This window comes from Crocodylus siamensis, chromosome 4, assembly GCF_052110815.1.
Source record: "Crocodylus siamensis isolate JL-2025a chromosome 4, ASM5211081v1, whole genome shotgun sequence".
Classification (NCBI taxonomy): Eukaryota; Metazoa; Chordata; order Crocodylia; family Crocodylidae; genus Crocodylus; species Crocodylus siamensis.
The window spans coordinates 121,180,890-121,194,707 of NC_143398.1; the positions used below are offsets into that span (position 1 = coordinate 121,180,890).

The window sequence follows — 13,818 nt, forward strand, 5'->3', positions numbered from 1 at the left end:
TATCCCTGTCTGCTGTCGGTGGCGCTGTGGAAGGATGCGCTTGGTGCTGCTTGCAAGGGACGGGGCTGGGCTGGCATGGCCTCATCCCTTGTGAGTGGTGCTGGGCTGGTGGCTTGGCTGGTACCACAGAGAGCAGACAGCTTTGTGTGGTGGCTGAGCATGTGCTCGAAGTGGGCTGCCGCCTCCCCCAAGCCTCTGCTGCTGTCATGTGCCTTCATGCCTAGCTTTTAACAGGTGGGGTCACATGCAGGGCAGCCCCGTAACCCCTGGGCAGCGGACTTAGGAGCCGAGCACCTGGGGGCTGCCTGAAGGGTGGTGGAGACGAGGGGGAGCAGGGCAGGGAGCGCGCCAAGGGCTCACATGCGGGCAGCCGCTGGGCGGTGGACTTGGAAGCGAGGCACTGGAGGGCGGCGGCGATGAGGGGAGCAGGAGCCCTGTGGTGCCATCTGGAAGGCAGAGGCCACTCGGAGCCCTGCTCAGCCCGGCCGGCGGGCGGGAGGAGGAGGGGCCGGGCGCGGCTCTCCTGGCGGCGCTGTGGTGCCGCTGATGCAATCAGGCCCGCGAGCGCGCGACGCGGCGCAGCGCCCCTCCTTGCGGCTCCGCGCGGGGCCGGCCGTCGGGCGGGCGGGCGTATTCGGCCTGCGCAGGCTTGCTGTCCCCAGCATGATGAAGGTAAGTGCGGTCCCTGCCCTGCGGGGTGCACCGTGGCAATGGGACTAAGCCCTTTGCAGAGCAGCTCCCGCCTTTCCCCTTCCTTCCCCCTCCACGAGGTTTCCCTGGTTGATTGCTGCTTTGCAAAGGGAGCATCTTCCCCCTTCCCTCCCAAGGTTTCCCTGCCTAGTCAATTATTGCTTTGCAAAGGGAGCATCCGCTCCATACCCCCTCTTTCTCCCCTTCCCTTCCAAGGCTTCCCTGGTTAATTGTTGGTTTGGAAAAGGAGCATCTCTCCCTCCAAGATTTTCCTACCTAGTCAATTGTTGCCTCCTCCCTCCCCCCCATTGTTCCCCATGCAGAGGCAGGGGTGTGAGAGGCTCTCGCTCCTTTTGTAGGGCCCAGTTGCAGGCAGAATAACAGTAACAGGGTGGGGAAGGCAGCCCCTGTGTGATCCTGCCTGTGACTGCCGGAGCCACCGCCTCCCGCCCGCCGGCCGGGCTGAGCAGGGCTCCGAGAGTACTAGCAGGCATTTTGCCTTGAACGTGTACAAGGGTCTGTTAAATGTCTCAGCCTGGGTAAGTCAGGCAGTTTGTGTAATTTTTTCATGGATCAAAATTAACGGGAGAGAATGTCTATTTTTTGGGGGGGTGGGGCATGGAGGGGGAATGAGCTTTTCAGACCTGCTGTTTAGTCTCCAGTTCCTCTGACTTTTGTGCTTGGTGGGGCTGGGGGAGGAACACCTTGGGCTTTGGCACCCAAGACAAAGGGCAAAGAGGGGCTGTTGCTGCTGATTCTGCTCCCAAGAGCTGTGGGGAAAAGCATTAACTTTACACTTCACTGACAGCTGCGTAGTGTGGAGATCTAGAAGAAAGGTCTGAATTTCAGTTTGCATGTTCTACAGCCTAATGCCCCAGATTTGCCACTGGGAGAAATGAGCCTTGTGTAGTTTCCCCACTTAAATAATCCCAACCACATGAAGATGAGACACAAGAGGAAATAGTGGGCATCACTGGTGTCCCTCCAATCTTGATTATCTTGTGTTCTTCCCACCACTCTATTTCATCTCCTGAAATTCCCAGGTGCTTCCAGTGATGAGAGAAGCAGTGTAGAGACATGTGTTTTTACCCCTGTGGGAGCTGTGCTCACTCTCCCTGCTATTAGCCTCAGATGAACTGAAGCAGTGCTGGGCCAATCGTGGCACAGGTTTCAGAGATGATCATGGTAATCATCCAAGTGGTGTCTCCAGATCTGAATGGCCTGGGCTAGATAAAAGTTGTACTGGGAGGTGAGAGAGATTTTCATGTCCCGCTGTTTGAGCTGTACTTGTAATGGGACTGGGGAAGGGGACTGGCATTTAAATTTTTGGGTTGTTCTTGTAGGGGAAAAAGAAACAAGTAACATAGAAGTCATATAGCTGTGCTCAGTAAAATTAAGTTTCATGGTATTGCCCCGCTAGTTCAGGGGAGGAATAACAGGGGAAAAACTGGACAATGAGTCAAGAGAACTGGCTCTGCCCTGTGCTACTGATGTGCTGTATAACCTTGGGCAAATTTCTTCATCTCTCTATGACCCCAGTCCCCGTGTGCTCTTTGTGTTGTCTGGTTACAGTGGAGAGGATGGTCACTGTGTGTAACAGAGTGTGTATCACAATGGGATCCTACAGTTTGGCCATGTAATCAGTCCTGTAATATAAACAGTAAAACAGTTGGTCAGTAGCATTGTTATTACAGCTCCCTGTCCCTTGAGTTTCCCTCTTCACCATTTTTTGCTTTAAATATCAGCTTTCTATTACAGCAAAAATAATTTTTTTCTTGAACCTTATCCGGCTCCTTCCCTTATTTATTGCCCCAGTTTACAGAAATATTGTACATAAGCAAGCAAATTGTGCCTCTGGTTTCTTCAGTTCTGCCTTCTTCACCTATCACACTGATTTCAACTGACAGGCCAAGTGTTTGCATCATCTTGTGATCATGTGGGTGGTCTGATTTTTTTCATGGCACTGAAGCTGACTGTCAAAATTGGGGTTATAAATTCGCGGACAAACGGAAGATTCCAGAGTAAGGTTCACATTAATGCAATTCATGTTTTCCTGAATCAGCCATGGGCCACATTTGTCTGTGGTGTAATTTCATGGAGTAAGATAAAATCATCCTTGGCATAACTACATTTGAATAATCTCTCAGATTGCAGTGGTAGCCAGGAGTGTCAGGAGGAGATGCACCAATTTATTAGTTACATGAGCAGTCAGCTTAAATGGAGTCTGCTCAGACTTCTTGAAACAGTGCATTCAGATTAGCCATGCTCAAGATTCAGGACATCATTACATAGTCACTGTCATATTAACAATTTATCACTTTGTAGATGTAATTAACTGTGGCCACATTCACTGAATTATCATGGTCATTCACAGGCAGTGTGAATGTCAATGTATACATTCAGAAATTAGCTAAAAAGCTGAATCTCTTTTGACTGTTTCTTAAGCTATACATGCTAGGTCAAATTTATTATATGCGCCGTCCTGAGTGTTGGCTGAATGTTGGTTGAATGCAGCATGGCTGGATTAGACAAGCTAATCAAAGACATTGAGGTCAAGATGAGATCACTGGAGTTGTTCTGCAAGAAATGTAACTACCTGGCATTAAAATTATGACCTGCAGCATTGGAAGAATGACAATTTGAATACAAGGTAATTTGTTAACCAGTCACACCCATTCTACTAATTGGGTGCCTCTCATCACAGAAATAAATAGATGTATTGTCCCACTTTTTAGGAAATAATTCTATTGCCTTAACATATCCATTAATAAACCAGGGAATAGTACCTCATAAAAGGAGAAGGAGTCTGGCAAATATTACCATATGCTGTTGAAAATGAAAGTGCTCTGATGTTCTTCTGTAAGGGCTAACATTGCCTTTTGCAAAGGATCCAAAAGGGTTAATATGAAGTTCTAATGAAAAGTCATTAAACTAATCCAGAGCTTCTACCCATCTGTCTTCCTTGATAACATCCTCTTGCCACATGGTTTAATATTGTTTTACAAGCCAAAGTCATAATAAACCTATAGCAGAGTTATTCATTTACTTACCTTTCTTTCGTGCCCAGCTATCATGTCCATCTATTATGCCAAGTTTTATTCTAGGCCATATAAAATGTATTAATTAAATGTACAGGTACTTAGTGGGTGCATAGCTAAGTCTAACAGAGCTTGCTTTTCCAAGTGCTTTATAAACATTCAACCAACACACTTTTGTAGGAAAAGAATGTTTACTGTTTTATGGGTACTTCTTCCTGCAACATGCTGAATGGGCTCAACTTCCTGTAAGTCCATCATAAGCAGGGATCCTGGTTTTCTTTGTTTAAAAAGAAACCGCATGAATTCTCTGATTAAAAGCCTCCAAATTTTCCCCAGACATTTCCATGATTTAAAATGAAATGCTGCTCTATATATATATATATATATATATCTATATATATATAAGGTTTCAGGTGAACACAATGTTTTATTGATATATTTAAAATTTTAAAGCAATTTGGAAGCCTACCAGTACCTCAGTCACTATAATAAAATATATTCTAAATACCTATAAATTTTGACATTTGAATTTGGGTTTTTTTATGATGGAAAATCAGCCCCCTTCGCTCACCAGGATGTGGGTACAGCTGCTACAGTCCCCACCCTCCCCTCACTGCTTTGTGGCATGGAGCAGCCCTGATGTGCTGGTGTCCTGTCCATGACATTGCCCCTCAATCCTGACCCCTGGCTCTGCTGGTGCCTCTCACTCCACACCAACAACTCCCTGGCCCTGCTGGTGCCCCTCGCACCCCACCCACAGCCTCCCACCCTGGTTGGTACCCCTCCCTGTCCACCTGCAGCCTCCCTTTCTCACCCCCCAGCCCTGCCAGAGGAAGCCCCCAGGAGCCAGGACTATAGGGCCAGGGACCCACAACATTGCCCAAGCCCTGGCTGCTGCCTGTGGGAAGCAGTGGCAGCTGCGGTGGAGCGGAGTGCGAAGCCCAGCTTCCCCTCCTCCATGGGCGGCATAGCCGGTGCAGAGCTCTTGGTGGGGGGGCAGAGATGAGCTGCCCGCTGCAAACTTGGGGCTTCCTGCCCTGCTGCCCTCCCCTCCGCCCCAAGCCTTTGCAGCCCAGAAGGCAAGACCTGGTGCAGCAGAGCAGAGTGGGGCCAGGCAGGGAAGCTCAGTGCTGCTGCCGGGAGGCCTGCACTGCCCCCTGCAACAAAGCAGCAGTGAGGGACGCAAATCCATGCCGCCACCTCCACTGCTGTCAGGTGGGCAGGGGGCACTTTCACCATGATGGTGTGGGGCTTGTGGCAGTGGCACTGAACTTCCCTGCTTCTCTGTCCTGCTTTGGTGGGTCCTGCCTGCTGGGCTGCAGAGGGCCTGGAGGGAGGGCAGCAAGGTGGGGGGCCGTGAGCCCATAGTGGGCAGCTCACACCTGCCCAGCATACAAATCTGGGGGGCCCCTCTAGGAGCACGCACAGCGGAGGGGAGCTGGCTGCCCTGTCACCCCCTAAATATGCTGCCCATGGCTGCCCATGTCCTGTACCCTTTCCAAGCTCTGTGGCCATGCATTCCAGGTCCCAAGCCTGATGCACCACCCAGACTGGGCAGCAGCCCCAGCCCTGCCCATCTCCTTCCCTTCATCATTCCTTCACTATGGGGGGGCCTCGGTCCCCCTCCCCCCTACCAGACTTGCCTGCAGGGAGCTGCTCTCTAGGCTGCCTGGCTGCCATGTGCATGTGCATGCATGTGCTCCCTTCCTTTTCACTCTCCTGCTTCCCTCCAACCCCTTGCAGGTTGGAGTTCTGCCTGCCTGCAAGGGGAAATCAACCATTTCCCGTCTTTGTCTCCTTTAAAGGAGAAAATCCAGTTTTGTCTCCTTTAAACTCTGGGTTTTATCTAATTTTTCTGTGGCAAGTGGAAAACCTGGTCCCTGATGTTAAGAGGGCTCAGCACCACACAAGACTTATCCCTTTGTCTTCCACTGGCTTACTGAGTCCTCAGACAGTGATGGGTCTGCATTTACCCTTTCTGAAAGTGAGGATCTTAAGACTGTTCCCACTACCTAATATTGGGTTCTCATTCTTAACATCTTGTCACTCCAGTCTCTTGTACTAGGCATAATTACTACATTCATTCTGCAACTGCATTCAGCTTTAGCTCTGTTCCATAAAGAGCACCAGAATGTAGCCATACAGGATGCATTTTACTTAATCCTTAAAGCTTCCTCCCAAATGAGAAGCCACAGTTCCCTTTTCTGAGCCCTGGTTTTCCACCCAACAGTGGAGAGAGTGAGTCATTTGGTCAGAGGTTGTATTACTTGCAAACTACTTGCATGGTGCCCTTTAAGTTGATTACGACATAGACTTCTATGTGGAAGGTGGTTACATACTAAACGAACTGTAATGGCTGTGGCAAACTGTAAAAGATCATTAGTTTATCCTGTTAGTTTATCATATTACTAAAACTTGGCACTTCATAGTACTATAGCACTTGGCACTTTATAGTACTTTTCATTCTGAAGAACCCAAAGTGCTTTATAGAAGTAGTCAAATTAAAACAGCAATATAAGCAAGTGTCTTCTTGACATATTCTAAAATATTGAAATGATTGTGGTGTTATTATTGCCTTCTGGGATGGGAAGACTGCGAGAATTTTGTCTAGGTTTAGTCATTTATTTGAGGCCCACTTGCTCTTTGGGAGTTTGCTCCCTTAGTTAACTCATTAAAGCTAAAGCCCAAACTTTCCTGTCTGCTTTCAGCAGGCCTGTTTATACCAGGGGACAAATGCTTCCCTACTTCACCCCCATTACTTCACTTCCTGCTTCCCACTGGCATGGAATACTGTTTGCTTCTCTAAGTCAGTGTTTCCCAACCATAGTTGGTAGGATCGGAAGGGACCTGAGCAGATCATCAAGTCCGACCCCCTACCATGGGCAGGAAAGAATGCTGGGGTCAAACGACCCCAGCAGGGTGATTGTCTAGCCTTCTTTTGAAGAACCCCAGGGTAGGAGTGAGCACCGCTTCCCTTGAAAGTTGGTTCCAGATCTTAGCTGCCCTGACTGTGAAGTAGTACTTCCTGAGATCTAGCCTGAATCTACTCTCCATCAACTTATGGCTGTTATTTCTTGTTACTCCCAGTAGTGCTCAGGAGAACAGGGATTCTCCCATTGCCTGCTGGTCCCCCTTGTTCATTTTATAGATGGCCACCAGAGCCCCTCTCAGCCTCCTCTTTTGGTTCAGATCCCGTAGCCTCTCCTCACAGGACTTGCCCTGCTGCCCCCTGATCATGCGAGTGGCCCTCCCCTGGACTCTTTTGATGCTGTCCACATTGTTCCTGAACTGCAGCGCCCAGAGCTGGACGCAGTACTCCAACTGTGGCCTGATCAATGTCATCCAAGGTTCACATCCTTGGATCTACTTGTGATGCATCTATGGATCCTGGCTGCATCCCCACATTGTTGGCCCATGTTCATTTTGGCATCAGTAATGACTCCAAGATCCTTTTCTGCCTCTGTACTGATGAGAAGGGAATTCCCCAACCTGTAGGTATGCTGCTGGTTCTTCCTCCCCAGGTGCATCACCTTGCACTTGTCAGTATTGAAACCCATCCTGTTCTCATCTGCCCACCCCTGTAACCTGTTCAGATCTAATTGCACCCTGTCCCTCTTCTCTAGTGTGCCCACTTCTCCCCAAATCTTAGTGTCATCCATGAATTTGAACAAGGTGCTTTTCACCACCTTGTCCAAGTCGCTGATGAAGATGTTGAATGGTGCAGGCCCAGGGACCGAGCCCTGGGGAACCCCATGGCCCACATCCTTCCAGGTCGAATATGACTCGTCCACCACCACTCTCTGGGTGCAGCCGTCCAGCCAATTAGCGACCCATCTGACTAAGTAGGCATTGACACCACAGTTGCCTAGTTTTTTAATGAGAATGGGGTGAGAGACAGTGTTGAAGGCCTACCTAAAGTCCAGAAGGACTATGTCTACCACAACACCTGCATCTAAGGCTTTTGTGACCTGGTTGTAGAAGGCCACCAGGTTGGTCTGACAAGACCTGCCTCTAATGAACCCATGTTGGTTGCCCCTAACCATAATCTCTCCTGCTGGTCCCTTGGAGATGTGCACCTGAATAATTTTCTCAAAGAGCTTCCCCAGGACCGAAGTAAGACTAACGGGCCTATAGTTTCCTGGGTCCTCCTTTCTCCCTTTTTTGAAAATGGGGACCACACTGGCCCTTTCCCAGTCCTCTGGCATCTCGCCACAGCACCATGAATGCTTGTAAAGCCGTGCCAGGGGTCCCACAATGACCTCTGCTAATTCCTTCAGCACTCTGGGATGGAGATTGTCAGAATCTGCTGATTTGAACACGTCTAGTCCCACCAGAAGTTCCCTGACTAGGTCTTCACTGACCCTGGGCCTGGCTGTGCCTCCCCTGGGACTGTCGGGAATCCCGGTGTGGGGGATGACCTGGTCCCTGCTCAGAAAAATGGAGGCAAATAAATTGTTAAAGAGATTAGCTTTGTCATCTGATGCGACCACTGGATTTCCCAATGTGTCCTGCAGAGACCCCACGTTACCTCGTACCTTCTTTTTACCCCCTATGTATTTAAAAAAGGACTTCTTGTTATCCTTGATCCAGGTTGCTAGTCCCAGTTCCACCTCCGCATTAGCCTTCCTAACAGGCCCCCTACACTCTTAAGCCAAGGACGTATAATCCTCTCTGGTAATGGCCCCTCCCTTCCATTTGATGTACGCCTCCGTTTTAACTTTGAGACGTTCCTGGATGTTTTTGGTGAGCCATGGGGGCTTTTGAGCACTCTTGCCCACTTCGATCCTTGTTGGGATTGTCACCCTTTGGGCTTGGATCGTCTCCTTAAGGAATGACCAGTGTGCCATGGCACAGAAGTGTGCCATCAGAAATTAATGGGTGTACGGTAGAATTTTTCCATGGCAATGGGAAATGCCTTAATAGGTGTGCCCCAGAAAATGTTTATTAACGTAAGTGTGCCTTGGGTTGTAAAAGGTTGGGAAATACTGCTTTAAGTAGTTAGTTGTAAATTCTTGCTTGACCTGGCTGTCTGTTACCTCTTTATCCCATGCATACTACTGGTGGCACCAAGGAGTATTGCATGTACAAATCCACCTTTACCTACACATAAAGGAAGGGTTGCTCGAGGAATGCGTAGAAGGGAAACCAAAAAAACCACGAAAAATCAGGGTGTCTCAGCATTGTGAGGGAGATTAAGGAAAATGGGATACAAAAAGGGGCTGTAGTTTCATAGATTTCATAGACATTAGGGCTGGAAGGGACCTCGGAAGATCATCAAGTCCAGCCCCCCCGCCCAAACGGCAGGAAGTCAGCTGGGGTCATAGGATCCCAGCAAGATAAGCATCCAATTTACTCTTGAAGGTGTTCAATGTAGGTGCTTGAACCAGCTCTGAAGGCAGGCTGTTCCAGACCTTGGGGGCTTGGACAGTAAAGAAATTCTTCCTTATGTCCAGCCTAAAAAGGTTTCGCAGTAGACCATTCGACCTCGTCATCCCTTGGGGCGCTCTAGTGAACAAACATTCCCCCAGATCCTGGTGGTCACCCCTGATAAACTTATAGTGGCCATCAGATCACCCCTGAGCCTGTACTTCTCCAGGCTAAAGAGCCCCATGGCTCTCAGCCTGTCATTGTCATTGTTTTCCTGACCTCTGATCATGCATGTGGCTCTTCTCTGGACTCTCTCAAGCTTCTCTACATCCTTTTTGAATTATGGACCCCAAAGCTGGATTCACTATTCCAGCTGTGGCCTCACCAAGGCCGAGTACAAGGGGAGAATGACGTCCCGGGATTTGCTTGAGAAGCATCTATGGAGGCAAGACAGCATTTTGGTCGCTTTACTAGCCGCAGCATCGCATTGCAGGCTCATGTTCATCTTGTAGTCCATGATGACCCCCAAGTCTCTTTCTTCTGTAGCGCTATCCAACGTAGCACTGCCAAGCCTATAGGGATGCTGCAGGTTTTTCCTCCCAAGGTGGAGAACCTTGCATTTTTCGGTATTAAACACCATGAGGTTCTCGTCTGCCCATTTGCTGAGCTTGTCCAGGTCAGCCTGGATCACCCGCCTATCTTCTGGTGTGGATGCTTTGCCCCAAAGTTTGGTGTCATCGGTGAACTTGGCCAGTCCACTCCTGATTCCAATGTCCACATCATTAATAAAGATATTGAACAGTATCGGTTCAAGGACAGAGCCTTGAGGGACCCCACTGGTCACAGGGCACCACAATGAGTGACTGCCATCAATTACAACCCTGTGGGTCCGACCACGGAGCCAATTTTCCAGCCAGCGGATCGTGGTGGAGCCAAGGCCACAGCTGGCCAGTTTGGCCAAGAGGTGATCATGGGATACCAGATCAAAAGCTTTTTTGAAGTCAAGATATATGACATCAATCTCTTCTCCCTCGTCCAGGTGATAGGTCACCTGGTCGTAGAAGGAAATGAGATTGGTCAAACAAGACCTACCCGCAACAAACCCGTGCTGGCTATCCCTTAGGATGTTAGCCTGGGCCAGTCCATCAAGAATGGCCTCCTTAATACACTTTTCTAAGATCTTCCCCAGGATAGAAGTCAGGCTAATGGGCCTGCAGTTACCCGGATCCACTCTCTTCCCTTTCTTGAAGATCGGCACCACATTGGCCTTCTTCCAGTCTTCAGGCACTACACCAGAGCGCCAGGAGTTTTCAAAGATCCGTGCTAGGGGCTGGGCTATGATGCTCGCCAGCTCCTTGAGTACCCTGGGGTGCAGATTGTCAGGGCCGGCTGACTTGAAGGTATCCAGCTTCTCAAGGTGTTCCTTCACGAGGTCAGCATTTATGGAGGGTAGGGGATCCCCATCACCCGGATCTCCCTGTCCCATAGCAGGCATGGGCGTCCCATGGGACTGATGAAAGACTGACGCAAAGTACCTATTTAATAGGTTGGCTTTTTCCTGGGCGTCAGTTGTCAGTTGCCCCATCTGGTTTAGCAGGGGTCCAACGTTGCCCTTGCTTTTCCTCCGGCTCCCTACATATCTGAAAAAGGACTTTTTGTTGTCCTTGATGCTTGAAGCTATTTGGACTTCAGTTGTATCCTTGGCTTTCCTGGTTTGCTCCCTGCAGGACCGGACCAGTGCAGAATAATCCTCCTTGGAAGTGAATCCAGTCCTCCATCCTTTGTAGGCTTTCCTTTTTAGCCGCAGGAGGTCCGCTAGGTCCTTGGAGAGCCAGAAGGGCTCTAGTGCCTTCTTGCTGCCTTTTTTCCATGTTGGAATAGATTTAGCTTGTGCATTGAGGATCGCAACCACTTTTCTTGAACTCCCCTCTCCCTGGGGTCATGGTCCCTTAGGGCCTGACTGATAAGCCTCCTGAGCTTGTCAAAGTCAGCTTTTCTGAAGTCAAGGACTTCTGTGTTGCTGACTGATTTGCCAGCTTTATGGCGAATGATGAAGGTGATCAGCTCGTGGTCGCTGTCACCCAGCTTTCCATTGATCACTAGGTCGCCGATTAGGTCATCCCCTGTAGGCAGTACCAGGTTGAGCAGCACTTTGCCTCTCATTGGCCCATAAACTTCTTGAGTGAGGTAGAGGTCATCCACACATGAGAGGAAGCTTTGCGACCACTCAGATTCTGCTGAGTGCTCCTCCCACGAGATGTCTGGGTAATTGAAGTCACCCATGACAACCATGGTCCTGGAGCATGTGGCCTCAGCCAGCTCCCAGGCGAACTCCTGGTCAAGCTCAGGACTTTGGGTGGGAGGTCTGTAGTAGACTCCCACTGTTGTTTCCCCTGTGCCATGTTCCCCACAAATTTTAACCCAGAGGGTCTCTAGCTGTCCACTCTGGTCGCCAATATCAGCTTGCGGGGACATGTAGCTTTCCTTAACGTAGAGAGCTACACCCTTTTACCTACACGATCCCTCCTGTACAGGGTATAGCCATCTATACCCATGGTCCAGTTATGGGTGGAGTCCCACCAGGTCTCTGTTATTCCAATGACATCATAATTCTTTGCAATGAGCAGGAGGACGAGCTCCTCCTGCTTGTTCCTCAAGCTCCTGGCATTAGTGTACAGGCAGGCAAGTGTCCCATTGGGGGCTCTTGCCTTGCCACAGATCATACCAGGGCTTGGGCAGGGGTGGGCTCCCTTAAGTGCCTTGGTCTGCTGGCTTTGCAAGGGTTGCTCAGTGGCCCAGCAGTGGCGGTAGTCCCCGCATCCCCCAGCGGGCTTAGTTTAAAGCCCGTTGGAGCAGGTCAGCCAGTGTCAAAAAGAAGCATACTGCTTGGACACATAAGGAATGGGATGGAAAATAATAGTGAAAACATGATTATGCCATTATATAGTGGGTCCTTTTTACCTTGCGTACTGCATTCAGTTAGAGAAGTGATTCTCAGCCAGGGTGCTATGAGATCCTTTGAAGGGTGACCAAAGGTATGAAAAGATAAGCAGATAGGTGCAAACTCAGACTTATTCCTGCCTGGACAATCCCCCTGTCCTGCTGCTCAGCCTGTCTGTGAGGAGGTAAGCACTAGGGCTGTGCAAAATTTTAGCGGTTGTTTCATTTCAGATTCGGGGGTTTCGAAGGTCAAAACACCAAATCTGAAATGAAATGGAGGACTTTGAAACAACTCTGAAACGTTTTGGATGTTTCGGAGCTGTTTCGAGCTATTTCAGAGGCAGGCTTGCCAGGAAAGAGGAAGGGAGAGGAGTGGGGGGAAGGACTGTTCTGATATTGACATGTGTAGCTGGTGGCCAGTGACAGTGGTCCATCCCTGAGGTCCCTTCCAATCCCAGTGCTGGGGAATTGAACTGGGAGCTGGGGGAATGTTTAGGTTTCTGAATATTCCCCCAGTTCCCAATTCGATTGCCCAGCTCCCCAATCTTTCCCTGAGCTCTCTGATCGCTTCCCCCAGCCCAGGGGGCACGGGTCCCTGGATGATGCGGGATGACAGCAGACTGCTGCCGCCAGTTGGGGATGGCAGCAGCTCTGGGCTATTTCCCCAACTGGCAGCAGCAGCCTGCCGAAACCCTGTATGCAGATCCAGGGGCAGCGCCCCCTGGGAAGAGCTGGAGAAATGATTAGAGAGCTGGGAATCAAACTGGAAGCTCCGGCTGACATGTGGATCTGCCCCAGCTCTCCGGCAGTGCGCAGAGCCATGCTGAGCTGTGCTGCACCTGCGTTATGGTGCAAATGCCAGGCAGACGGGGGAGGCGATCCCCACTGCCCGTCGCAGCATTGAGGGAGGCTCTGCCACGAGCCCTCAGAAGACCCAGTCACCACTGCCAGAGCTGATGAGGGCTTTTTTTTTTTTGCTTTTTAAAGCTCTGCAGTCACCAGCTCCGAAGGATGCAGATGACAGCATGCTACTGCTGCTGGTTGGGTCCAGTGGTAGCACCCGGAGTCTGCCCAGCACAGCCCGGGCCAAGTGCTGGGAAGAACCAAGTGCTGGTGCTGGCCCGAGTCAGCAGCGGCAGCCTGCTATCATCCCAGACGCAGATTCGGTGGTCCATGCCCCCTGGGAGGGCTGCAGGGCTGTGGCAGGCTCCTCCTGGGGAGAGTGGGCCTCTGGATCTGTGCGCAGGATGACAGCATGCTGCCACTGCCAGCAAGTAATACTAGTTTTGCTTTAAACAGTTTGAGGTGCAGTTTCCCAGGGACTGCTGCACCTATCTCCTTGAAACTTGGCAGGCTTCACGACCTCAGAAGGGACTACCATCCCTGCAAGATGAATCAGGCATGAAATGACAACGTTATAGGCAGTTTTGAGATTCCCCATTATGGTGGAAACACCATTGAAATTCTGAAACAGCTCCAAAACAGTTTTGACTGAAACAAAATGGGACGGTGATTCCAAACACTGAAATGAATCACTGTCCCTCCAAAACGGCGGATCCTAAACAAAACAAAACAAAACAAAACACAACTGTTTCAGACAGCCCTATGAAACACCGAAACGAAACACAGTCCTTCCGAAATGCCAAATCCAAAACTGAAATAAAATGCAGGCGTTTTGCACAGCCCTAGTTAGCATACTAATATGTAAATTAGTTTTTAAAATTGGGTGCCACTCAACTCAGAAAAGTTATGGTGGGGTGCCTCATAACTTTGAGTCTAATAC

General features: G+C 49.8%; 1 protein-coding gene across 2 annotated transcripts in view; it reads left to right on the forward strand.

The window, feature by feature from the left end:
* Positions 1-487: 487 nt before the first annotated feature.
* Positions 488-13,818, forward strand: part of BCAT1 (branched chain amino acid transaminase 1) — a 103,738-nt gene continuing 90,407 nt past the window's right edge. Inside the window, exon 1 of one of the 2 annotated variants that reach the window (XM_090043586.1) lies at positions 488-672. In XM_090043586.1, coding sequence (XP_089899712.1) covers positions 547-672 — 126 coding nt within the window. In that variant the 5' untranslated portion in view covers positions 488-546. The remainder of the gene's footprint in view (positions 673-13,818) is intronic. The other variant, XM_090043585.1, reaches the window with a different exon arrangement.